The sequence below is a fragment of the Macrosteles quadrilineatus genome, unplaced genomic scaffold (assembly GCF_028750875.1).
Source record: "Macrosteles quadrilineatus isolate MER2022 unplaced genomic scaffold, UCM_ALF_1.0 Scaffold_9__3_contigs__length_116548681, whole genome shotgun sequence".
Classification (NCBI taxonomy): domain Eukaryota; kingdom Metazoa; phylum Arthropoda; class Insecta; order Hemiptera; family Cicadellidae; genus Macrosteles; species Macrosteles quadrilineatus.
The window spans coordinates 73,066,262-73,091,750 of NW_026542602.1; the positions used below are offsets into that span (position 1 = coordinate 73,066,262).

Sequence of the window (25,489 nt, forward strand, 5' to 3'; positions counted from 1 at the left end):
AAACTATTTGCAACATTTGAAGAAAATCGTCGGAGCCGTTTTCGAGATCTTGGTGCAAGCATACATACAAGCAAACATTGCTCGTATTAGAGTATAGGATACCAACAATCGCGTTGTGACCGCCAAATCATTTCAACCATCGCACGGTAACCACGAGTCACAAGTTTCTATACCTATAAATTTTTACCCATTTTTTGTTTGTTTTTATAGATCAGTGCCACAAATGGTTAAATTTGATTTTGTTTGTCTTTTTTGGTAACTGTAATACTCAATACTTTTAAAACAAACCCTTTTTATGCACAGGAAAAAAACCCTGTCCCGAAAATCGGGTAGGAAATAAAATCTAAGAAACAACGAGAAGGTAAGAGGAACAGTATAGTACTGTTGTAAGTGAACTGATACCCAGGATATTACCTTGTATGTCTAATAGGCTGGGCATGTGAGACAAGTCCACGTCTCTGTGCCAATCAGCCAGAGGTTCAGTGATGACTGGCACCACTGCAGGGTCCAGTGAGGGCAGCCAGGTAGCCAGAGTCAGCAACAGTCTGGCACATTTGTCCTTCACCTCCATCTGCTCACACTGCACCAGTCTCAGACATGTCTTGACACCCACCTCCACAGCCAGCTGGTGCTGTCCCACACTGTACAGAACACATCAGTTGATCAACAACGATACATTTGATTAGAGGTCACGGGGTTAGACTTTTTCACTTCGAGTAGGATTGGGTAGGGACCAAAATTACTTTGGGCCAAAACTGGATTGTGTTGTTAAAGAATTAATTTTAAAAAATTGTTTAACTTCAGTTTGGTTATGCAATATTGTACAACATCTGCCTCAATCACAGTGAAACAATTAACAATCTAATGTCACAGCTCTTGGACATCTTACACGTAACAGAAAACTTGTGAGTATCTTCTGAAGTCATAGCATGAACCTCAAATCAAGAAGAACTTCCAAGAGGTCACGACGAAATCCTTATCATTTTCCACGGTCATGGAGACAACATTATCGTTTTCTACAATCGCGGTGAAATTGTCAGTTTTAGACTGTACATCTTTGCAGGCGCTCTCTGCTTCGTAAAAATAGAAGCTTGGCTCGGCCCAGACCCAACTCGAGCTTGGCCAAAAAATCATTTCCGGCTTGTACCAACTTGAAAATATCGAGGACCCGCAGACCCCTAGTTTGAATAAAAATGCAAGCACCATGTAAGTTCAAAGCCAAAATCATAGAGAACCCAGCAAATGTACTTATTCAGTTACAATTTGTTATTGTAAAAGTAAAGAAAAAACCAAAAGATAATATTTCAACTAGTTATCCAATGGTTGTTTGCATCACATGACTACCACAGTGGCTTTCATTTTATTTTACTTATAAAACCTTGGTTCTAACAAGCACTCACCTATAAAGGAGTTTTGAAACTTCGGTAAATGCCTGAGCATGAGGCAAAGTCCAAGGCACGGCAGATTTGTCCATGTCTCCGAGAATATCTTCCGTCAACACAAGAGTAGTCCTGTGTCCGTTGTCTTGGTGTAGGATTTGGTTCAAGTGATGTGACAGTTGGCGTAGAGACAGCTTTAGATTTCCCTCCTTGCGAGCAAGCTTTGCAGCCTGTAATTAACACAAATACATAGCTGTGTGTTTAAAAGTTATAAAAGTATTGGAACCTAAACTGATACAGTGTGTTTAGGAACTTTAGCAAAAGCCAGGTTATAAAATGACCAATTAACTTCTGTAATAACAAACTATAATTTAAAACGCTTCTTGTTGCAAAACCAACATTAAGGTAAAAACTGGCATATAACACAGGAAAATGTTTGTTTCTATTCAGAATCTATGCAAAAGTCAGTGGTATTGTCAAATTGTTTATAAGGCTCAAAATCTGTTTTTAAATGTTCTTGATTTTTTAACTGTTATTAGGAAAGGCTAGTCCTACTATTTTTTTTTTCACATTTTTAAATTTTTTTGCTTTTACTAGATCCCAAAGCGCAACCAGATTTAACACCCCCAGATCTTTTTAACAACTATATCTTGCAAAGCCAACAGTGTCTATTTAGAATTTTGACTCGTTACTCTTTTAGTTTTACAACAGAATTATCTACACTGAAGAGCGAAACATTGAAATTTCGTTAGAAGGAGCAAATAATAAATAAGTAACCTAGCAGTAACAAATAAAAACTGAGTAAAAATAAACCTTAAACATAATCAGCTGACAACTCAGTAAGTTACCTGTAGGCTCAGCTGAGGCGAAGGCTGTGTAGTGATCTGCAGCTTCTCCAACACCTGACCCCACCACAAGATACGAGACAACAGCTGACTGTCAACATCACCTTTGGTGCAACCGATAATATCATCCTACAACATAACATACATAGGCTAACTACTGTAGAGCTGCTTATTAAATATAATATTTTTGTCAACTACCGATTTTTTTTAACTGAAGTAGGCTCTAAAACAATTATGTTAAAAAGCCATTTAGTTTCTAAATGAACTGGTAACACTTGATTTTTTAAATAGATCCAACCATTATTTATGGTGACAAAGAATAAATGATTTGTATTTGTTTAACATCAATAATATTTTTTTTTCAAACTACACTACATATTTTGAGGAGGTTCAAAGTTATAGCTATATTAATAAGTCAACAAATGCAGTTGAACTCCAACTATGTGGATCCCAATTAGCACCAGACCCTAACCAGAAAATCAAAAATTCAGATAAGCAAAATTTTTGGGAGAAAAAGTTAGTCAAAATAAAGAAAAAATTCTTCTTCCAATACTGGGGTGAGCCTGACTTAAGTAACTTACAAAATGTTCATTAATATAAATATATAATATAATCATTTGTAAAATATCACATGATGTTAGCCTCCGAATCACTTTAGTTAATTAAAAAAAAATTCTTTAAATACCTTAACTGTCAGGTGATCCTTGGAGTAGTAATTACACTACTGCAGTTTCAGCCCTCAGGGGGCTTTCTTCAGGTGTCAAAGGATGTCAAAAGTTGTCATTCATACGAATTCGTCACATTTAAACTACGAGAACACAAATACGGACATGAACACGAATACACACGTAATTGTCACAAACATTTCCCATGGGTTGATGATTTAAGCGCCACGCGTGCGAGGAACTAGTCTAGTATTTGTAGTATTCGTATGAATGACAACTTTTGACATCCTTTGACACCTGAAGAATGCCCCCTGAGGGCTGATACTGCAGTAGTGTAATTACTACTCCAATGATCACCTGATAGTTAAGGTATTTAAACCATTTTTAATTAAAATATCACAAGTGAAGCACAGTAAAAATAAACACAAAGATCACATTTCAGTGAGAAACCAACGGCAAAACTCTAGCTTTATTACTTAAACTGCCCAAACAATGGTCACTTACAACTTGATAGTCTATCAGTACGTCACTCTTGCCCAGCAAGGCGTTGGCTGCAAACTCCAAGATGGCCGCCTCTTGCACCACCTCCGACGGAGTGTTTCTCAGTCCCTCCACCAGGTAGCAGTGTGCAGCAGCCTGACACTCTTGTAACATCTCCTTATTACTCTCCCTGTCATGCCATAAGTTGTTATTAACTGATTGTTAACACACAAGTTGTACTAAAGTAGGCTACGGTATTTTAAATGACAATTATGTGGCTGATTAAGAAGGTTTTACCGGAAATGTTGTTCAGCTGGCTTACCTAAAAAGTACCAGCGGCAAATGGATACATGATGAAAGGACATACAAAGTATTGATATGTTGTCTTAGTGTACCACTGCTTCATAGAGAACATGTGTTATTTAACATAACAGGATGAATGTTGCAGGATGTGTTGCGGCCACGCCAACGTTATCGCGGCGACACGTTGCCGAGAACTCCCTGTTGTTATAATAACGTATCTATCTACACTATGTTGCAGGAAAGCCGTGCGGACAACGAAAACGAAAACATGCATTGCCATTAGTGACGTTGCCGCAACGCTACCAGAGCAACGATAACTTCTGAAACGAACTAGAATTAGAATAACGCATCCTGTCTGGACAACGCGGCAACGTCCGACTCGCGACTACAACTGAAAACTGAACTGATCAACCGACAACGATAACTGAACGCCGCAACACCGACCGGCGGACAAAGGTTTACAGCGGAAACGAGTTGGCAATCGTTATTGAAATAACAGGTTGCCGCAACACGTTATTGGGCAGCTGCGTTATCGTTATAACCGTTGCCGGAAAACAACGATAATTCCCATCTCTACTGCTTCAACAAGAGCAGATATCATCCGTTATATACTATGAAGAAGTCCTACACCAGGAGTTTATATCAACATTATGTTTTGTGACCTTCTTTGTATATCTCCTGGACCTTTCTCCGGTAAACTTTCCCAGGTACGCTGGCGGAACTCTGTCTTTAAAAAAAAGAGTTGTATTTGTAACTTCAAATGTTCTTGAATGAGCAACAGCATTCTAGTGTGTTGTGGTTATGATTAGTGCTCAATTTGTAAAAAATGAGGTGCCAGAACTGTAATCTATTTAATGTGATTAGTACCTATTTATGCCAATATTTTATCTTCTGAAAGAGAGGCACCCTAACTCCATTCCACCGCGTTCCCCGCAGATCGAGCACTGGTTATGATAACAAACGGTAATGACCAAGAACTTCCAAGAGTTATGATTCTGTATTAGAGACCTAACTATTTTGTTACCTTCTAGATCCCTTACTGAAACTAAGTTGGATAATACCATTAGCATTTATTTGACAAATGAAACCAAGATTTGTACTGTTCACTTACAAAAACATTAGAAAATGCTGAAAGCATTGAAAACTCAAAAGTACAAAAAAAAAGTTTGCTACCACTCTTTACTCACTCTATCATGCCACTGGCCACGGACTTGATGGCAATGTTGGCCAACTTGCGTTTGGTGTTTCCCAACAGCTGATAACAGTCCCACATCGGCGTCTTGTTGTCTGCTTCTGTCGACCATTCCAACAACTCGCTAGCAGCTGTATAATCTTCTCTGTCGAACTCTAGGTAGGCTTCAGTGTCTTTTGAAGTCAGATATTTCTGGCGCAAAACAAATACATATTTTAGTTTGGAATTAAAATTTCACTAATATAATCATTCAACATTCATAATATGGTGATTACGGAAGAATAACAAAGCATCACTACTACTACTTTACAATTAGTATCTCTGAAAGAATTATGTATAGTTCTTTCTTTTGCAGATTAATATGTTACTAGTGTCCCTGTTGCTCGAATTCGAGCAATTGCTAAGTAGGCTATTACAGGCATTATTTTAAAACGAATAACAGAGGCAATTTCTTATGACTTTAATAGATTCGACTCAAAGATTTTGGAAATATTCATGATGTACATAACAGATCGATATAATCATAATTTCTTGTAAATATCTTACTTATCATTTTTCAAAAGCTGATCTTGTTTTTTAGTGTTTTCTACAAATAGTCTTACTCATAGCTGCGTTAGGTTGTCCATAATAACGATTATAAATTAATCGGCTCTTTCAATGATTACTTTAAAAGCAGCACAGTGTTAATTCAGTTTTCTTTTTAGTATATCATTTTATCCAGGCCCTCTCGCTTTTTTTCCATTGTAATATACGCCAACCCAAATTTAAAGAGTAACTATTTCATTTCAACCAAGTAAGTAAATGTTTGTAACAAACTGTTAAATTAGCAAACTTATTGACTGTTTACAATTAACATATATTCTTCTTCTCACTTTTAATTTCTGACAACAGCTGGAGTTTCATAAAAATTGTTGTTTCCCATGTTAATCTTATGGAGAAATACAAAACTTCAAAGGGCTCCAGGGCCTCACTCTCTAATAATTTCCCTAAAAAGAAAGTTTCCTGCACAACTTCACGTTACGTTCTTTGCAATGAGACCAAAAACATGTCAATCGGTTCAGTAGTTTCGGAGGAGTAATTGTCACAAAAATCCTGCTTGCGTATTAAATAAGTATAGATTAGTACTGCTTGGATACTCCTCTGAAGAAGGCCATCAGCACAAGTCTGGTGTCAGCACACCATGTAAGTTAAAGTTATGCGGCATAGTTTTACTCTGTGGACCACAGTAGAGTTATTAGGTGTGACCATGGAAGCTTTAAGTATAATATAATTTTCTTTATTGTAATGGAAAAACTTAAACCATTTCCATCATCAATCAAATCATATATTTCTTGATATCGCTTTGGTCAGAATATTTCAAATAGTTACTTACATATCGAGGTGATGTTCCTCCGTTTTGATTACTCATGATATCGGCCTCCATAGCCTTCCATCTGGCTAACTGAGTCCAGTCTTGCAGAGACAAGTAGCACTCCGTTATCTACAACAAAATCCAGACTAAAGCATACAATAAAAAAAAAAACACTTAAACTTTGAATTTTAAAACATAAATTAATGTCTTAATTCATTTTGTAATTTTTCTAACTTTTTTTTCTTTGGCGTTTGACCAGTAAAACTGAGCCCGGCCCGGCCTGATTTTGGCCCGAGACCCGGGGGCCCATTTTTGACCTGACCCAAAGTTAAAAAGTCTGGCCCGCATGCCCCTATGTAAAGCTTAATTTCAATGTACCACATAGGTCACGCCTACCTGATCTGCCAACAGTGTCTTGACTGAGTGGCAATGCCTCGGTGTGTCATGACTGTCCGAGACACTAGCAGACCCCAGCTGTCTAGTGGGAGACTCTATCTTCTCATTGTTTATCAGCTTAGTGTACGTTTCTACAGCAGTTTCCATTCTGGAACAGTTACATCATTTATTTGAGAAATTATAGCGGACATTTTCCATTACAATGGAAAACTATAGCATGATGAAAATAAAAATATGTACAATAATACCTAAATAACATAAACAAACCATCAAGAAAAATGAGCTTCAAACGCAGAACTTAATTGATGATCTTATTTTTTTAATAAAGTAACATTTACAAAACGGTTTGACTTAAGGAAAGATATTTTACTGCAATAGCTTCCAAAATCTGTTCTTAAAGGCATGTTTTGTTGGTGATTATATGGCTTTACATCTTATGTAAGCAGACTTGGGGGTGTTTGCAAAACTATGTTTTCGCTAAGTTAAAATGTTTTCAGGGTGTCTAGTTTATTTCCATTATAAAATTCAAGACTAATTCCAGACTTTTCAAGACTAATTTCAAATTTTTCAAGACTAGTTTTTCAACAATTAGTGGGTGTTGAAACCAAAATTTATCGATTCTCAATTCTTGATACCGATACCAATTTTTATAGCTTAACCAAATTTTCTAAATAATACTACACCAACCCCTGTCTTTGTCATAAAGTAGTATTATGATAATGTGGTGTTTTCAAGTAAAGAAATAATGCAGCAATAAAAAATTCTAACTAGCAAATTTGTTTTTTTTTATCATGAAATCTTCCGCGTACTGTATGTTTAGACATCATCATTGACTGCAGCGGTTACAGAAACGTGATCGTCGTCGTCCGCGATCACGGCAAAATCATGAATATTACCCGCGGCCTTGTAGACATCAATGACATCATTGTCATCTCCCGCGGTCACGGAAACGTCATCGTCGTTGTCCGCGATCGCGACAAAATCAAGATCATTTCCCGCGGCCAAGCAGATATCATCGTCATCTCCCGCGGTCATGGAAACGTCATCGTCATCTCCCACGGTCACGGAAACGTCATCGTCATCTCCCGCGGTCACGGAAAAGTCATCGTCGTCTCCCGCGGTCACGGAAACGTCATCGTCGTCTCCCGCGGTCACGGAAACGTCATCGTCGTCTCCCGCGGTCACGGAAACGTCATAATCATCTCCCGCGGTCACGGAAACGTAATAGTCAATAGTCAACATCCGCGATCGCGACGAAATCATGAACAATTGCCGCGGCCAAGCAGATATCATCGTCGTCTCCCGCGGTCACGGAAACGTCATCGTCATCTCCCGCGGTCACGAAAACGTCATCGTCATCTCCCGCGGTCACGGAAACGTCATCGTCGTCGTCCGAGATCGCGGCCAAATCATGAACATTTCCTGCGGCTGTTTAGACATCACCGCCGCACTCTCGTGGTAGACATAGACATAGACATATTTTATTTGCACATAACATTCTTTACATGTGTTACATACAGAATAGGTGCATTGTCAGAGTTCGAATTGTCAGAATATAAAAAATAAAATAGTAATCAAGAAGATAATATAAATTAACAAAATTGAATGATAAAACTATTCTAAACTAAAGGGGCATTGTGAAAATCTGCAATTAAATAAAAGGCTCTGTCAATTAAGAGTTCACCTATTTTATCTTTAAAATTATTTTCATTTAGCAATTTATAGTTTGCAGGCAGCACATTGTACAGCCTCAGCCCAGCATATAGTGGACTTTTTTCATAAAGGGTCAAATGGTGCCTTGGAAATCTAAAAATGTTTTCATTTCGAGTATTATATCTATGGTTGATTTGAATTGATTCTGGGAGGTCGTTTTTAGCTGAATGAATGTAGTTTAGTGATTCCAAGATGTACAGTCCTGTTAGGGTGTGGATTTTTAAATTTCGAAAAAGGTTTTTGCATGAACTACGTGGATGAGAGCTGGTCATAATACGGATAATGCGTTTTTGTAGCCTGAATATTGATTTGACTCCGGTAGCCTGACCCCATAAGATTATACCATACCTCAATACGTCACGGAAACGTTATCGTCGTCGTCCGCGATCGCGGCCAAATCATGAACATTTCCTGCGGCTGTTTAGACATCACCGTCATCTCTCGTGGTCACGGAAACGTTATCGTCGTCGTCCGCGATCACGGCAAAATCATGAACATTTCCCGCGCCTGTGTAGACATCATCGTCGTCTCTCACGGTCACAGAAACGTCATCGTCGTCTACCGCGATCACGGAAACGTCATCACCGTCGTCCGCGATAGCGACAAAATAATGAAAATTCCTTGCGGCCGTGTAGACATCATCATTGACTCCCACGGCCACGGAAACGTCATCGTCGTCTCCCGCGGTCACGGAAACGTCATCGTCATCTCCTGCGGTCACGGTAACGTCATCGTCATCTCCTGCGGTCACGGAAACGTTATCGTCGTCTCCCGCGGTCACGGTAACGTTATCGTCGTCCCCAGCGGTCACGGAAACGTTATCGTCGTCCCCAGCGGTCACGGAAACGTTATCGTCGTCCCCAGCGGTCACAGAAACGTAATCGTCGTCGTCCGCGATCGCGATAAAATCATGAAAAATTCCCGCGGCCGAGCAGATATCATCGTCGGCTCCCGCGGTCATGGAAACGTCATCGTTGTCTCCCGCGGTCACGAAAACGTCATCGTCATCTCCCGCGGTCACGGAAACGTCATCGTCGTCGTCCACTATCGCGGCAAAATCGTGAACATTTCCCGAGGCCGTGTAGACATCATCATCGGCTTTCGCGGTTACGTAAACGCAAGACGACGATCGCGGCAAAATCATGAAAATTCCCGACTTTGAAATCAAATTTAAGACTAAATCCCGACTTTTCAAGACCATTTTGAAATTCAATACTAATTCCCGACTTTCCCGATTTTCCCGACTACTAGACACCCTGTGTTTTAATTTTATAGTGTAAATGTAAAAGGTACCTTTTTTGTAAATTATGTATTGGATTAGAACTGTTTTACCTTTACTTTAAAAGATTCACACCTCACAACGTCAATTGACAAGACATTAAAACTCACTTCCCAGCAGCTTCGTCAGCCAAAGCCTTGAGGTACGGCAGTGTGAGACCGATGATGTCGCGACACCACACGTACAGTCCATGAATAGCCTTGGACTGCTTCAGTTGTAACAGAGCCCAAGCTGTTTGCAAAACTGCGCTCTCAAACTCTGGACCCTGAACAGCACAACAATTAGCAAACAGCAACTTAATCATTACCAATCTTGTTAAACCAGTAAAGTTTAGAACACAAAGCAAAGGGAGCAAAATGACTTATTTTAGTTTGTTCTTAACATCTAATGTAAAAACATGGGTAGATTATGTGGGATATGACTATGTTACGTGACTGTGCGGGATATTCAGGATTTTGCTGTGGTCGCAGAAGTTGATGTGTCTACAGAATTGCAGCGGATATTCATGATACTAGGTACCGTGATCTCAGAAGACAATGGTGATGTTCATTATGATCGTGGGGGATATACAGAATTTTGCCTTAATCGTGAAAGACAAAGATGATAACTTAGACACATATTTGGGGTACATTACAGGTTTTTTTGCAGTCATGGAATTTGACTATACGATGTCTTCACGATCAAGGGGATGTTAAAGATTTCCCACGATCATGGATTATGTTCATGTTGACCTTATGATAAAAGCACACTACACCAAATGTATAGATCATTTACAATAAAACCTACCATCATCAAGTCTGGCTTAGGCTAGAGTATAAGTGGGTGGTTATTTGATCTATTTTAAACCTAAAATAACCAAATAACCATATTGATCAATCAAAAGCCAAACCGATGCAAATAGCAACCGGGTCGTTACCTTGGTGTTGCCGAGGTCCAGCAGGTCCTGCAGCAAGGCGTGTCCGTGCCTCACAGCCGCACTGGCCATGCCTGCGTGTAGAGCCACACCTACGACAGCGTTGCGGTTGCGACTCAACCACTCACAGCACGTACTCTTGTTGGTGTGGAAGAATGTGCGCACAGGCTAGACAACACAGAATAATTACATTCAAGGACAATTTCATCAATTTGTTATCAATTTCCTGTTATCAATTCGCCATTAGGAATTTCCCCTTTTAAAATTCATAATGACGTTAAAAAAAGTACCTTAGTACATTAAAGTGCATTACAAGTACCTTAGTAGCAGGTACAAGAGCAGTAGCAGTACCGTCAGAAGCGTTGTACATGGCTTTCTCAAGTTGTTCAACAAGCTCCAGCAGTAGTCGGACTCTACTGACATCAAACTCTTCGGCGGAATCAGCTTTGGATGACCCAATTGTCTGCCTTGCAAGGGATTTTATCGCACCTAGAACACAAGTATTGGTAAAGTGCATGCTGCGGAGCAAGCTGGTCTAGTAATGGAGCGCTGGACTTCAGTTACTGAGGTCCCGGGTTCTAATCCCGCCAATCATCAATGGATTTTACTAATGTCAAAATGCTGCAACCCTCTAGGCCTAGCTTGAAGTAGTGTGTCAAACGGTTACGGGCTGGATCCCAGCGTCCTAGGATGTGAAGGTGGGACAGAAAAAAACGTTTGTGTTATCAGCAAATGTTAATATATCATGAATAATAGGTTTTGTAAAAGTGTCACACCAATTTAGAATTCCTGTGGTAAAAAAGTCTAAAAGTGGCTTTAAGTCAAGAGACTATCCCAAACAAGGACAGCTCACACACTTCTAATAGAAACAGAATATGTCAATAACAAAAGTTCAACTTCGCCCACGATAACTAGACAGTTACCTTCAAACGCCATGAAGGTGTCAAGTGGTTTGCCGAGTGGAGTGCGTAGCTTGTTGTGTACACAGAGTTGCGCAGCGCCCCATGTGGCCCACTGTAGCAACACAGTAGTGGAGGTCAGTGACAACTCTCTCACACTGTCATAGTCGTGAGGTTCACACTGACTCAGTGACCAGCAGCTGGTAAACATGTCCTGTAGCCACTCCAGGGATCCCACCCTGTAAACAATGTGTAAATTAGGGGTCATGTCTGCGACAAGTCATGAAATTAAGTCTCCAACATATGAGTCGAACTAACAATTGGCCAGAGAAATCGGTTTGGGCCACAAATAATTTTTGGGTTGAAATCACATCGGGTGGAGCCAAACAGAGATTTTCTCGATTTCGCCATAACCGCAAAAGATGTTTACGATTTTGTTGTGACTTTTACCTTTTATTTATATGTTTAAGTGATTCGAGACCAAAAAAATTCAAAAAGATGAAAAAGCTGAACAATACCAGGAGGTGGTATAATAGAACTATATTTAAGAAAGAGCACTTGGATTTTTAATTTGAAATAATGATAAAGTGAACCCAAGTAACCTATCTGAATAAATTTTAACAACAGTTGAAACAATAAATGTTTACACATAAAACATACTATTTTCCTTTTCTAAAGCTCCTTCATAAGATAAAATATCATCCGAGAGACAATGAGGAGTCTAAGTAGTCAGGCTATCAGTAATATGTTTTTTAATATTACAGGCTCTACAACATCTCTAATACTAAAAGTGTAATAATATCTGTGTTATAACGTATCTTGTAGGCCTAATGTATGTAATACAACACTTTCAAAATTGATGCAACTCACTTGACTCCTTTCAGCAGATAAGCCATGTACACCTTGAAGTTGTGAGGATTCATATCTCCTGTCGTGGTGTCCTGTGTAATCAATGTGTGCTGCGCTCTGTCCAGCCTTACTCTTCCACTTTTCAGTTTCTGAAAATGGAACAACTTGTTTATAATTACATGTTATTATTTTGTCAACTAAAATACTGCTAAAACTCTAAATAAAGTAGTCAGTACTATCTTTGACAGACTAAGGAATAATAGAGAAGCAACCTGTGAATCTGGTTATAGCTCGAAATGTTGTTGCTGAAGGAAAAAAAAGTCGATTGAAGTGGACATCCTCTTAAGACAGGGGGGGATATGAAGCTATGATGAGATGAATATTAAAGGGGAAAAGGTAGCAACAAATTCAGAATGTGTGATGAAGCAAGCAATTTTACTGTGTACCAATAAAAAATAGTTGTCTGCAGTGCAAGTCATGGGTCAGGCAGTTGTGGACCTAAGAGTTGGGTCCTAAGAAGGGTATCCTAAGTATCCTAAGCTGGGTATTGTTCACCGGTGATCTGAACAATATCCAGCTTAGGATACAAACCCTACCCTTTGGTCCACTACTGCCTGTCCATCACCATAAATGTTTCAACTGCCAAAATGAGCCAATTGTAATTGATCGAGGTAGTAGATCTTGCTCTAATATCGATCCTGGTTAAATTTCTAGCTGAAATTACTCATATCAATTAACTTTGCTCACTTTCATTTGCTACTGTCTAAAACAAGCATCCGAGAGTCAATAAATGAAAGCAAACTGGCCCAAATAAGGCCTTTGCTATGTTTACAACTTACAGGCACTCCTTGAGCTAGACTGGGTATGACTATAGTCCAGGGGAGTCTCAACAGAAGAGCTGAGTATCTAGCAGCTACAGCAGGATAGCTAGAGTTTGCGTGTAGCAGGCACACATCAGCCAACTGCTCCAAAACATGTTTCTGAAACATATCCAGTTGGTATATAAAGTGAGAAAAACTAAAAAAAATGTAATTTAATCTGATGTAAACTTTTATTGGTATCGTTATAATTAATCAAACATTAAATTAAAACTAGGCTTAAGAATATGAACTAGGTTTCAGTGGAACTTTGCTAGCCATAAATTACATAAATTAACTACCTATAAGAAATCAAAAATTATGTAATGAACTAATATTAGCTTTTGCCTTGATATAAAGTAATTAAACAACAAGGGTGCTCTGGGGGAGTATTGGTGGTTTCCGACCCTTTACAGCAATAACAAGGTTGAGCAACACATAGAGGCTCCAGCTGGCTACAGGCAATAATAGTGGAGAAAGGCCACAACACTGGTGTCAGATGAAAACTAGTTGGGTAAGTCAGGTCGGAATTCGGAGAACTTTCACTTGACAGAAAACCTTCCTAATCATAGTAATGTACTAAGCCAACTAAGTTACTTACATTCCAGTAGAGTGTGTAGGGTGCAATGAGTAGCTGCTCCAGACATGTGCAGGTGGCCAACAGTACAGAGTGTGAGAATGACAGGTTGGCCACAGTACACAAGGCCAGCACTAGACCTATCATCTCCTTGGTAGAGACTAGTGTAGAGAAGTATGGACGAGACTGGCCTAACAGTTCACAACACCAAGCCATCACAAGCAGCATACTCTCTTCGCACAGCTCCTGTGGACAAAGTATACAAAACAATGCTATGAGCAAAAACCTAAAGATGTGTGTTATTTCCTTTTCTAAAAAGATCATAATCTAAATTTAGGAATTTCATAAGCATACCCCACAATTAGGGGACGTCTAAGTAAATTTCCTTTCTAGAAAATCCAAAAGTCTATTCAATCCTCATTTTACCTAAGCAAATGTTAAATCAGATTATATTATATCTGAAATATTTTTTAAGATGTTGTGGCTGGAGTTGAGATGGTTTATCTCTTACTTTGAGAAATAAGAGTACAAAGGCTAGTAAGATACACAATAAAAGGTCACATTGACACATAACACTTTACTGATATTTCAACCATGTATACTTCATCAAGGGAACCAACTACCTATCTAAACAGCAAAAAACTACTTCCATATTTTGGTACCTCTCCACAGATTTTCTATACATTTCATTATTATTTTTAAACTCATAAAACAGATGTTAAAATTCAAGAGTAAATAATGCATACAACTTACCTTAGCTACAATATCAGAGAGCAGTGTCAATATGACAGAGAAGTGTCCAGAGTTAGGGGAAGGCTGAGACAGTAGACTGTTTACTGTAGGACGGCCGTGAGATCCTCCAACAAGGCTACTAGTGGTGATGAAGTGGCTGTGTCTGAAAAACCAAACCAAAATACTGGATACTGTAGTAGACATTCTGTGTTGCTAACACAGTCCTCTAAAATAAAACAAGTGACAGCAATTTTTAACACTGGCGCATTTTTGGTAATACATTTCACCGTTTTTTTAATTTATTCTCCTCCAGCGTATTACACATTGCACATCACAACTATAGGGATTTTAAATCACAGCTCACTCTTTTAACTTGGAATATTGCAATAACAGGAGACACAATGACACTTCTGCTGTGACAGCTTGACAGTCACCAAGTAGACAAATGGTTTGTGCTTAAACGTACTAATCAGACTCAAATATTCTTTACTTTCTAAATAGCCCTCGTACTATTCAAATCAAATCCTATTTAATCTTTTTTCTTTGATGCTACGGCAGTTGGTGTAACATGAAAGAAGTTATAGTTTAACGTTTTCGTTTTAGTTTGGCATGATTGAAATGTTAGTACAGTACCTATATAAAACTGAAAACACTATTTGACGACAGAAAAATCAATCAACGGCTCAAACTGTATATTTCTTTATGTTAAACTGGTGATAATGTTAATATTGGTGTAAGTTACTTGTTTTACTCTGGGGTAAAAAAAGCCAAATAAATAACTGAAATATCTGCTAAACTAGAAGGTAGGTTTCTATGGTCAGAGTAGACATTTAAGTCTTAGTTGTCTTAGTATAACCGTTTAACTGGTAAAAATACTGAACTTTGGACATATTTCACCAGTCCATCCTCTGGGCTAGCTACAATTCAACAACTCTCTTCAGTCGAATTGTAGCTTGCCTCATAGATGGAGTGTTGCAATATGTCCGAACCAACATTTAACCAAGCTGCAAGAAGCAGTTATCTCTATAATCTCTAAAGTTTACCTTGAACAGTGAGAGTACAAGAGGTACAGCTCGGCATATAGCACAGGAGGACTGACTCGGCCGATGGACTGGGGGATCAGTCGAGTAGCTAGCAGATCAAGAATGCTCGGTTGAAGCAACCACATGCCTATCAGGGAGTTGCTGGCATTGGCTGAAACAAAGAAAACTTTAGGTAACCAGACAATACTTAAACATTAACATCCATATTGTCACTGGCACAGCTATCCAACCATCTTGGTGAATGTTTCATAAAGTGTAAGTAGTTACGTCTCAATCAAGATGTGACCGTTGTGAAAGTATCGCCCCGATGTTAACTAGTAGAAGTGCTGAAACTCACCCATAACTAAGTGTGTATTTCAGCACTTTAAGGTTGGTACCATGTGCCATTCTGCGGTGAAAGATCATTAAAATTTTTTTTATGCACCTAATTTTGTTAATATTTATACAATTTCCAAAATTATAAAAACATAGGCCGAGTGAAATTGTTTTGCCTTGTTGTACTACATTATCAGACATTCTCTGTTTTTTTTTGTTTTTTTTCTAAAAGCCTACAACCAACTCGAAAAACAAACCCACCCCTACTTTATACAATAGAGTTTTGGTCAAGGAGAGGCTCTTGGCCGGGATTTTGAATTGTAGAATAAAGAGGACAGCATAGATTATACAATTTCTTTACATTACAGTAAAATATACAATACTCACCAATGTTTGAGAGTGCCTTCAGGTGGAAACAGATTATGTTCTCGCAATCAGCTGCGTCGTGGGTGAAATTTTCACAGACTTCCTGCGCGCCACACAGAGGCTCCAGGTTTGTAAGAATCACACGGAAAGCACAATCCAGGTCCGCCATGATTAGTCTGTAGCACAAACAACAATTGATAAAAAGTAGAATTTTTTCAGTTTTTTTCACTTATTATTACAGAAATAGTGGCAGTTGCGGAGTTATATTTATTCACTTAAGAACATTAGTTTGGGCTAGAATGATACCTAACAAAAAAACTATTTTAAAGTCTAGATTTGTTGTTTGTCAACACTGACCTGTAGACCTCTTTGAGTAGAGGGATGTTCTTCAAGCTGAGCAGGCTGTGGTAAACGGCTACGATGCCCTGGTGTACAGTGCTGCATGACGACAGTCGCAGCTCTAGGAACAGTGAGCCAGGCTGCAGTATACGCTGCACCAACTCCAGCGGTAAGTTGGCACTCAACTCCTTGATAACCTGAAAATCAGTTGATAAGCTGTACAAACTGAAGATTCCATGTGAAAAGTTTTGGTTAGAGTTATAAATGAAGAAATCTGAATACGGTTAGTTGAAGACAGCTTACTGAGCAGAACATTTTACTACATTATCTTTTATATTTTTTTGGATGTGTAAAGGTAGTCAAACTCATCTTGCGCAGTATTTCATATTTTCAATGCTTATTAAGTTTTTACAGCCCCAATTAGTTCAACACCCAACATCGTGTTATAACATTTTATGATTAACTAAAAAAGTCTTTGTATATTGAAGGAACACTATAATACAAATGAATATACAGTTAAAATAAAATTGTATGGCTCATACCCCTCATAAAAGCTTGATACTAATTTAAAGAATGGAAGATTGATCTAAGTGTACAGCTTAAAGAATAAAAATTAATTGTAACAAATATTGCGATGAAAACTGATCAAAAAATTTATTGTAGGAAAAGCCAAAAATAGCTGATTATGGAGATTTATGGGATAAATAAGCTGGCTGACTAGATGACAACAACAGTTGGCAACTTTGATGATTACACCTGTTCTCATGAATAACTCTGAACTAAAGTAAATATCAGTGAACAGGGTTGTCAGCAGGATCTATAAACAAAATTCACGCATTTTTCCCGGTTTTCCCAGCTAAAAAGTACGGAATTCCCGGCGTCTATTATACTTATATGAACGGCACAACACAAGTTACACTTATCAGTAAATTAAAAAAAGCAAGCCAAATTGCCCAAGGGACTACGTAAGCCCCGACCGATGAAACGGTGAACACTTCATGACACATAATTAATTAGTGACGCACTGATGGTCGGGCGGGTAAGGGGTAGCGCGGTGGGTCATTATGGGTGCCATTTTTCTTCTTACTTGTGTGTAATAATTGTTTAATAATGCTTATAAAAGGTTACTATAAGGTTGTATTACAGAGACATACGTCACTGCCACAAAAACTATTCTCTAATGTGAATGAATGAACTGAGTGTTTATTTAGTGTGAAGCCCCGCCCACCGTCTAACGGGACATGGGGTAGGAAAGGAGAAAGTTTGCTCTAAAGCCTGGTTGACATGCCCTCCCTTCCCTCCCTTACCCTTGGCGTCAGTCGCTTGCAGATTTCCATTACACAAACGTTTCTGAGTGTTAATTCTTTTAAAACACTGCAAATGTTTGAATTTGACTGTGATGAGGTCTAATAAAGTTTCCTCTAATTTATAAATAGGCTTAGGCCTACAAGTATTAATCTAAGTCATTTGACAGTTTTTGTATTTATTTTTAAAAGCAATTGCAGTTATACTTTTAAAAAACTACATACATCTTGACCTATAAATACTTTTTGTAAGGAGAGTCTTTTCTCTCAAGATTTGATGTTACCCGAGATCAGCCTAGTGTTAGAAGATTACTTAACCTACTCAGGCAATTTGATTGTGTTTACTTAAATGACAAGCCTACTCGCAAAAAAGCTTGTCTGGACAATATTTTTACAAATGTCCCGACCAACTCCTGCTCCACACACATCGTTCACCCTGACATAGCTGATCACGAAGGCCTGGAGTTGAGGCTAATAACGGCATCAGAAGCTGCTAAACCATATATTGAGGAAATTATGCACCGCAGTCTTTCCCCAAGGTGCTTAAACAACTTTAAAGCTGAACTGGGGAATGTGAACTGGCCTAACATCCTGAACAGTAACCGTGCGGCCGATCAGTCAGCTGAAGAGACTTTCAATTTATTTTTTAACAAGCTGATTGATATTTTCAACTTAACTTGTCCTGTTAGTTACCTAACCGCAAAGAAGATTTCCGGACGTAAGGACAATAGGCCTAAAAGTGGAGTGGCCTGGTATAGTGATGACCTCAAGAAACTTAAGGAAACAGTTATGGCTTACCGTACTGTCTACATGAACCTTAGAACTGATGCCTCGTACAGTGCCTACAAAGAACTAAGAAACCTCTATAAAAACGTTGCGAACAGAGCAAAATTAGCCGCAAACGCTGACTTCATTGAGCGATCAGCAAACAAATGCCAAGCAGCGTGGACGATAGTAAGGCGAGTTTCTGGAGAGAAGAAGGAGGTCAGCAACAACCATTCTGCCGAGGACTTCAATAGATTCTTCATCGACTCCGTAAACGATGTTCGAGCCAGCATTCCTGTGAGTCCCCTGCCTGCGGATCACTTCCTGCAGCAAGTGAAGAGGCCCAGCACCCAACTTGAGTGGAATGAAGTGTCATGTGATGATGTGCTCAGTGCAGTGTCAAAAATGAAATCCTCAAAAAGCAAAGATGTGTATGGTCTCACAAGCAATATTGTTAAACACATTATCTTTGAAATAGTAATGCCCCTTGTCTTTTGTATCAACCTATGTCTGAAAGAAGGTGTTTTCCCAACCTCCCAAAAAATTTCTCGAGTCATCCCAATTTTCAAAAAAGGGGAAAAATCACAGATTAAAAATTATCGTCCTATTTCTCTGGTCCCTATAATTGGCAAGATCATTGAAGCTGTCATCAAACCTCAGGTATGTTCTTTTTTTGACACAAACAAAATTTTTTCAAATTTTCAATTTGGTTTTCGTAAAAGTTTGTCTACCGTGGATGCCCTGGACCACCTTGTTTCTAAGATTTTGAGAGCTTTTGAGGAGTCGAGCTTTGCTCAGATCACAGCTTGTGATCTGAGTAAAGCATTTGACTGTATTGATCACAACATACTCATCACTAAGCTGGAGTACTATGGCATCCGCGGTATACAGCTTAAGTTTTTTGATTCATACCTGAGAGAGAGAACTCAATTCGTTGATGCAGGAGGCAAGATGTCAAGCTGCTTGAAAGTTAGCTCAGGTGTGCCACAAGGCTCGATTATAGGCCCCCTTCTTTTTATCACAGTCATCAATGACCTACCAGCCAATATTAAAAGATCCTCTACCATCATGTTTGCGGACGACACCAATTTTTTGAGTGTTCATCCCAACTTTTATGATCTTATGTCAGTAACTGAGCTCACAACTGATTCAGCTTATATGTGGTTTAATGCTAATAGCCTTTGTCTTAATAAGAATAAAACTCAAAATCTATTGTGTAGTCTTAAAAACATTCCAGTAGAGTCACAAGATGTAAACAATGAAAATGTAATTACAGTTTTAGGAATAAAAATTGATAAATGTTTAAGCTGGTCTCCTCAGATAGATTTGGTTTGTGCAAGATTGTCCAGAGTAATCTGTTTGCTTAGAAATCTTATGGGTGTTGTACCTGAAACCTACATAAGGGTAGCCTACTTTGCATTTTTCCAATCCATAATTAGCTACGGCTTGATTCTTTGGGGAAACAGTAGTCACATAAGTGAAGTGTTAATACTCCAAAAGAAGGTAGTTAGAATAATAAACAAAGCTCCAATTGAAGAGCATTGCAAACCATTGTTCATAAGAAGTAGAATATTGACTGTGATTAATCTGTACATATTTATGTGTTTACTTAGGGTTAAGAAAAATACTAGTTCCCATGTTTATAGGTTTAATATCCATTCACACAACACACGTAATCAGTTCCTATTAGACGTGCCTTATTGTAGGTTAAGTAAATGTAAAAATAGTTACCATGTTATTTCATTAAGATTATTTAATAAGCTTAGCATCAATGCCAAAGAATTGGACCTTAAGTCATTTAAAAAAAGAGCTCAGGATTGGTTACTTTTAAATCCTTTTTATGACTTAGAAGAATATTTTAAGGTTGACGAAGTTAACTTTTAATGTCCTCACATTTCCACATTGTTTTTTATTTGTAAGCATATGTATTAGTATAGCCTATTTTGACTTGTTTTTAGGCTTGTTTTGTTTTGCCTAAAAATAGGCTGTTTATGTAATAGCTGAATTTTCTTGACTTTTGTCTATTGCATTTGTTGTAAATGTTGAAGGACAATAAAACGTTTCTGATTTCTGATTTCTGATTTCTGATTTCTATAAGAAGTAAATACCCCCGCCGCAGCAAACCTGCAGACTAAGCGAATTTCCATTTGACTGATTGGATTTACACTGAAATGTCTACTTAAATATAACATTTATTCCCGATTTAAATAGAATTAGTTTAAAAAGTACTTAGGTTTGCTGCATCAGGGAGGTTAAAACTGTTTTTTTTTGTAAAATGTTAATAGTTAGTAAGAAATAAAAAATTTTCCAAATTTGATCAAAATATGTTCATAAACAAGCAAACTACAACAGTTTACTTATTCTCCATAAGAATAACATGGGTATTTTAAATTTACAATTTTTTGAAATTTTCTCCGTAACCATTAGGCGCATAATAACGCTTCAATATACTAAATTATTTGTTTTTTTAAGCTCTACAAAATGGTTTAGAAAGAAATTGCAAAATTTTATGTTTTTTGAGTCAAAAATGGGAAAAACCTATTTTTACCCCATAAAACCCCCCATAAACCCCCGTTCCCATGGTCCGATCATGCTGGATCGCGAACTCGTTCGAATAAACGTAGGTTTACACGTTTGTACCAAATTTCATCAAAATCGGATCATTTTTGCTCGAGTTATCGTGCTAACGGACACATATATATATATATATATATATATATAAATATATAAATATATAAATATATATATATATATGAATTTGAACGAATGGTGTTTTTAGCCTCTAGGGACCTCAAAACGAAAAAAAAAATCGGTCCCGCGTCCAGATCTTACCATGAGTACTACGGTAATAGCTTATTCCCTATATGGGAAATTCGCTAAAACGATCGTGGTCAAGGAATGACTGTGTTAAAACAGCACACTGTCAATTTTTACAAAAGTATTTTGACTGAAACCTGGTATTTTTTAAAGAGTTGTAGAATAAGTCGACGTCTGTGGAGTAAAGGATGGCAATAGATAAGTTTTACTTTTAGCCTACAATAAAGGTTATGTTTAGGGACTAGAATCTCCAAAAGAGTGCTTTTATAAAACATGCCATAGTTTTATTTAGTAACAAAAGTGTTTGACTATGTTCCCGATGATACCAAGAGTATAGGTTCGGCAGAGTGGATTCACTGTGAACCGGCCTGCCTGGCCCTTATGCACGACGTCACTATAACTTCCGTGTAGGGGTGTCAAAAATGGATCGTAACAATCGATGTTTTGAACCTGTCTGTAACTAACCTAATTTTTTTTATACTTAAATACTCATTATGCATAAACGAACACGTACTACATATCGGATCTCGAATCACGATAAATTATCCCTTCCCACCCACAATAAGCAAAGCACATAAAACGATGTCTAGCAATCGTCATTTGCTCCTTTGAAACACGAAAGTCGATTGGCTGACATGGTAGTGCATTGTCGCCTCCTGACCAATGAGAACTGTTGTTACATACTTTTATTGTCAACATTCACCATTCGTTATAACATTACAAAATCTACATGGACTAAGGCTTATGATATTTTTCAATAAATGCATTGTGTCATAGTAGCACTTAAAACTTCACTAAACTCTTTAATCAGGTAGATAGTACAGATAAATATGGACCTACTTTTTGGCGCAATATAAAGCAAGCCTAACCATACGACGATGACGATGTTAAAGTTTAATGGTTGAATATTGCAGGGAGGAAACTGAACATTTCGCCGTGTTTAGGTTATTTATTTTGTACTAAAAATAAAAATAATACATCTAAATGTCTGACTTATTGATACAGACATTGTTTAGTATAATTAATTTCGTGTTGGCAGGACATTCGCGCGCCGGTTGTCTCATGAGTTGAGTCTGACATCTTGAAATGTAGATTGTGTTGTGCAATGAGCTGAAGCTCAACAATGTCACCGGCACCGTCGCTGTTTTGAACTAGATAGTTTCTATGTTGGCTATGAAAATTGTTAACCGTGATTACAAAACTAATCGTGATTACAAAACTAATACTGTAGCTATAAAGTTAATAAATGTAAAAAAAAAAATATTTATCCCTGTCGGGTGCCCGGTGTTATCGGAATCGACTTTTGACAATCGAGTCTTGGTACCGAACCGATACCAATGTCCAAGTGGTAACCAATGGATGGTGGTATCGATGACGATAATCGATACATCCCTTTTTAGAATCAAATTGAAATTTCAATACATCGCACTCGCTGCACACCACTACCTATCACTATCACCATCACCCAGTGTCAGCTGTTGCTGTCAGTGAAATGGATGACGCAAGCGATGCCTAGGTTGCCGATTATTATTAGGCCTAGTATGTCAATATTGAAAGGGGTTAAGGGATTAAATAAAACTCAAACATTTTCCTTTCTTATTATTTACTTGTCAAACATCAACGAAATCGGCTTAACCTCTACTACTCGACTCGAGTTGCGAGTATAGGCGTCGGCTTCCCGCGTAGGCCTATTCATGGTGGTAGGTAGTGTACACCCAACTTACCTTCTGCTTCTTCCGAACCATCGCCACTCGCCAGTAAACCGTAAATTTTGGTTTACTATAAAATCAATCAAGAAAGTATTGCAAAACGGTTTATAACTATTAAAATTACTTGAAAAAAAACTGTATTAACGATATCAATTAAATTCACGGAATAATACGATTCTCACGCATATTTCCCGGTTTTTTCACGGCTGTTAAAATTCACGCATAATTCCTGATTTTCCCGGAATTCCCGGCCGCTGACAACCCTGGTTAAGTTTTTCAGGTAAGCTGGCAGAACGCTACAATTATTCATAAACTCACTTTAGCAACCAGCTGTAGCAGGGAGGACAGTGTAACATTGTTCATCTTGTCCATCAGTTCTATCTCAGAGTATATGAGCTGGTAGAGGTCGTCATGTGCAGGACAGGTCTTGTTCTGGAGCAGGTTCAACAACAGCCAGGTGCATTCATTACCTGGTAACACAAATTATATTGCATATTGTTAATGGTGGTGATCATTTACCTAATGAAACAAACCGCTAATAATACAGAATCAAAAGAAAAAAGTAAGTTGCAGCAATACAATGAAGGCCGTAAAAATACCAAACCCTTTTAAAAACAAGCTTAGATATAAACGACAATGCATTATGCCAGTATTGGGTAAGAAATTATTCCATTTTTACTTAATGTCTAAACTCTAATTAATTTATATAAATTTGACGTTCTGATCAAATAAACAATCTAAGCTTCTATTTTGAACTAATACTATGCTTCTGACTAACATACAATTAAGGCAACAAAAAATCCCTAGCAAAATTTTTTTCTAATTCTAATTCCAACATAAATCCAGCACAATTTGCAGTTTGGCGGTACCGTAACACCAATGGTAGTCGTACCTGTGACGAACAGCTCCATTTCCTCAAAGTGTGCCATCTTGAGCAGAATGGACAGTATGCGCGCCAGACAGTCGTAGAGGAAGTTCCATGTCACATCTGGGGTCACCGATGGACTAAGATGTTGTCCGAGGCTTTTCATGACAGCGTTGAACACTCTGGCACAACAATCAAGTGTGTAAAATACCAGCAAAAGACCAACTCATGCATACTTGTATGATATATACCAAAATTATTATTTTACTACTGAACACATTGTCATTAACAGTAGCTGCTACAGAGACATACCCCTGGGCTATCTTCCTGTATCAGGCGGCCCTGGCTCACCCCAGGACAACAATGTTTCAACCTAACTTTTTATTTAAAAACAATTTGTATAAAATACAACATTGGAAACGAATCCACAAAATGTATATCAATTCTCACTATCATCTAGCTGATTTAGAATTAATTCTGAAAGTCATTATTGATTTTTAAAACTGTTTACACAAGAATTGCAGCAGCATGGTGATCGTCTTCTGTGATTGTAACAACATCCATGAGTCATCCCATTGTCATCTCTTGTGGTCTCAGAATTTTTTTTTCCGCAACGGCAAATTTTTTTAGTAAAAAAAACATTTGTTTGATTATTACTTAAATAAAACCAATACCAACTAAACAATTATTGTGCAAAGTGACACTTAGAAGATGTCATCGTCAATATGCGTGATTCAACCAACTCGATATCACGGACGATCAGTTAATATAAAATATCAGAAATGACAAAAATAAATGTGAACAAAAACCAAACCATAGCCTATTCTTTTTTTCATACATCAAACAACACACTAAAACTATTATTTGTTTTTAACCAAAAACAATTTAAAAACATCTGACTGTTTATTTATCTATATAAGAAAACAGTCTTTTGGCAAACAAATAAGAATATAATATTGAGGTGTTTTCTTTATCAATGATTAATCATCGTACGTCAAAGAAAACGTTTAACTCTGTGCGGACTAAACATGGTCTGAGATACAGAAAAGTGTGGCAATTGTTAGGTAAAATTTACTGTAGACGGATTTCAAACTCTAGTACTTACTTGATAAATGCAGTAATCTTGATAATTTTCTGCTCTTGAGTAAAGCCGCTAGCCGAGTCGTCGCTGGGGGATGATTCTGATTCGATGGAGTTGTCTAAATAGCCCTCACTGTCTTCTACAAAGTGGCCCAGCATGAGAAGAGAAAAGTCAATGTCAGCCACCCAGTACGGGGCCAGGCGCTGTAGACACAGGTTGGCAAAACTGACTACATTGGTCGGAGTGGTCAGGTCTATGTGCCAACCTACCAGGATGTCAACTGTGTCCTACAATCAGAACAATTAACACAATTAAATACCAGTTGAAAATCTAAGTTTTTGCTAGAAAATTTGTTTGATCTATATACCTATTATTTAACACCAAGTGGAATCCTACATCACAATATGGTCAGAGCGTGGAGAAAATCTGTTCTCCCAAATAGAACTCCAATCATA

General features: G+C 38.0%; 1 protein-coding gene across 1 annotated transcript in view; it reads right to left on the reverse strand.

Moving 5' to 3' along the window:
* LOC129003981 (serine/threonine-protein kinase SMG1) overlaps nucleotides 1-25,489 on the reverse strand; it is an 89,634-nt gene that overhangs the window by 52,644 nt on the left and 11,501 nt on the right. Inside the window, exons 7-27 of the mRNA XM_054432344.1 lie at nucleotides 25,059-25,321; nucleotides 23,981-24,135; nucleotides 23,407-23,558; nucleotides 16,512-16,690; nucleotides 16,176-16,330; nucleotides 15,474-15,624; nucleotides 14,452-14,593; nucleotides 13,723-13,944; nucleotides 13,104-13,244; nucleotides 12,286-12,413; nucleotides 11,440-11,654; nucleotides 10,836-11,005; nucleotides 10,520-10,684; nucleotides 9,714-9,868; nucleotides 6,612-6,759; nucleotides 6,237-6,344; nucleotides 4,860-5,056; nucleotides 3,394-3,559; nucleotides 2,228-2,353; nucleotides 1,401-1,609; nucleotides 415-641 (exon numbers count right to left, since the gene is read on the reverse strand). Coding sequence (XP_054288319.1) covers nucleotides 415-641; nucleotides 1,401-1,609; nucleotides 2,228-2,353; nucleotides 3,394-3,559; nucleotides 4,860-5,056; nucleotides 6,237-6,344; nucleotides 6,612-6,759; nucleotides 9,714-9,868; nucleotides 10,520-10,684; nucleotides 10,836-11,005; nucleotides 11,440-11,654; nucleotides 12,286-12,413; nucleotides 13,104-13,244; nucleotides 13,723-13,944; nucleotides 14,452-14,593; nucleotides 15,474-15,624; nucleotides 16,176-16,330; nucleotides 16,512-16,690; nucleotides 23,407-23,558; nucleotides 23,981-24,135; nucleotides 25,059-25,321 — 3,574 coding nt within the window. The remainder of the gene's footprint in view (nucleotides 1-414; nucleotides 642-1,400; nucleotides 1,610-2,227; nucleotides 2,354-3,393; nucleotides 3,560-4,859; nucleotides 5,057-6,236; nucleotides 6,345-6,611; nucleotides 6,760-9,713; nucleotides 9,869-10,519; nucleotides 10,685-10,835; nucleotides 11,006-11,439; nucleotides 11,655-12,285; nucleotides 12,414-13,103; nucleotides 13,245-13,722; nucleotides 13,945-14,451; nucleotides 14,594-15,473; nucleotides 15,625-16,175; nucleotides 16,331-16,511; nucleotides 16,691-23,406; nucleotides 23,559-23,980; nucleotides 24,136-25,058; nucleotides 25,322-25,489) is intronic.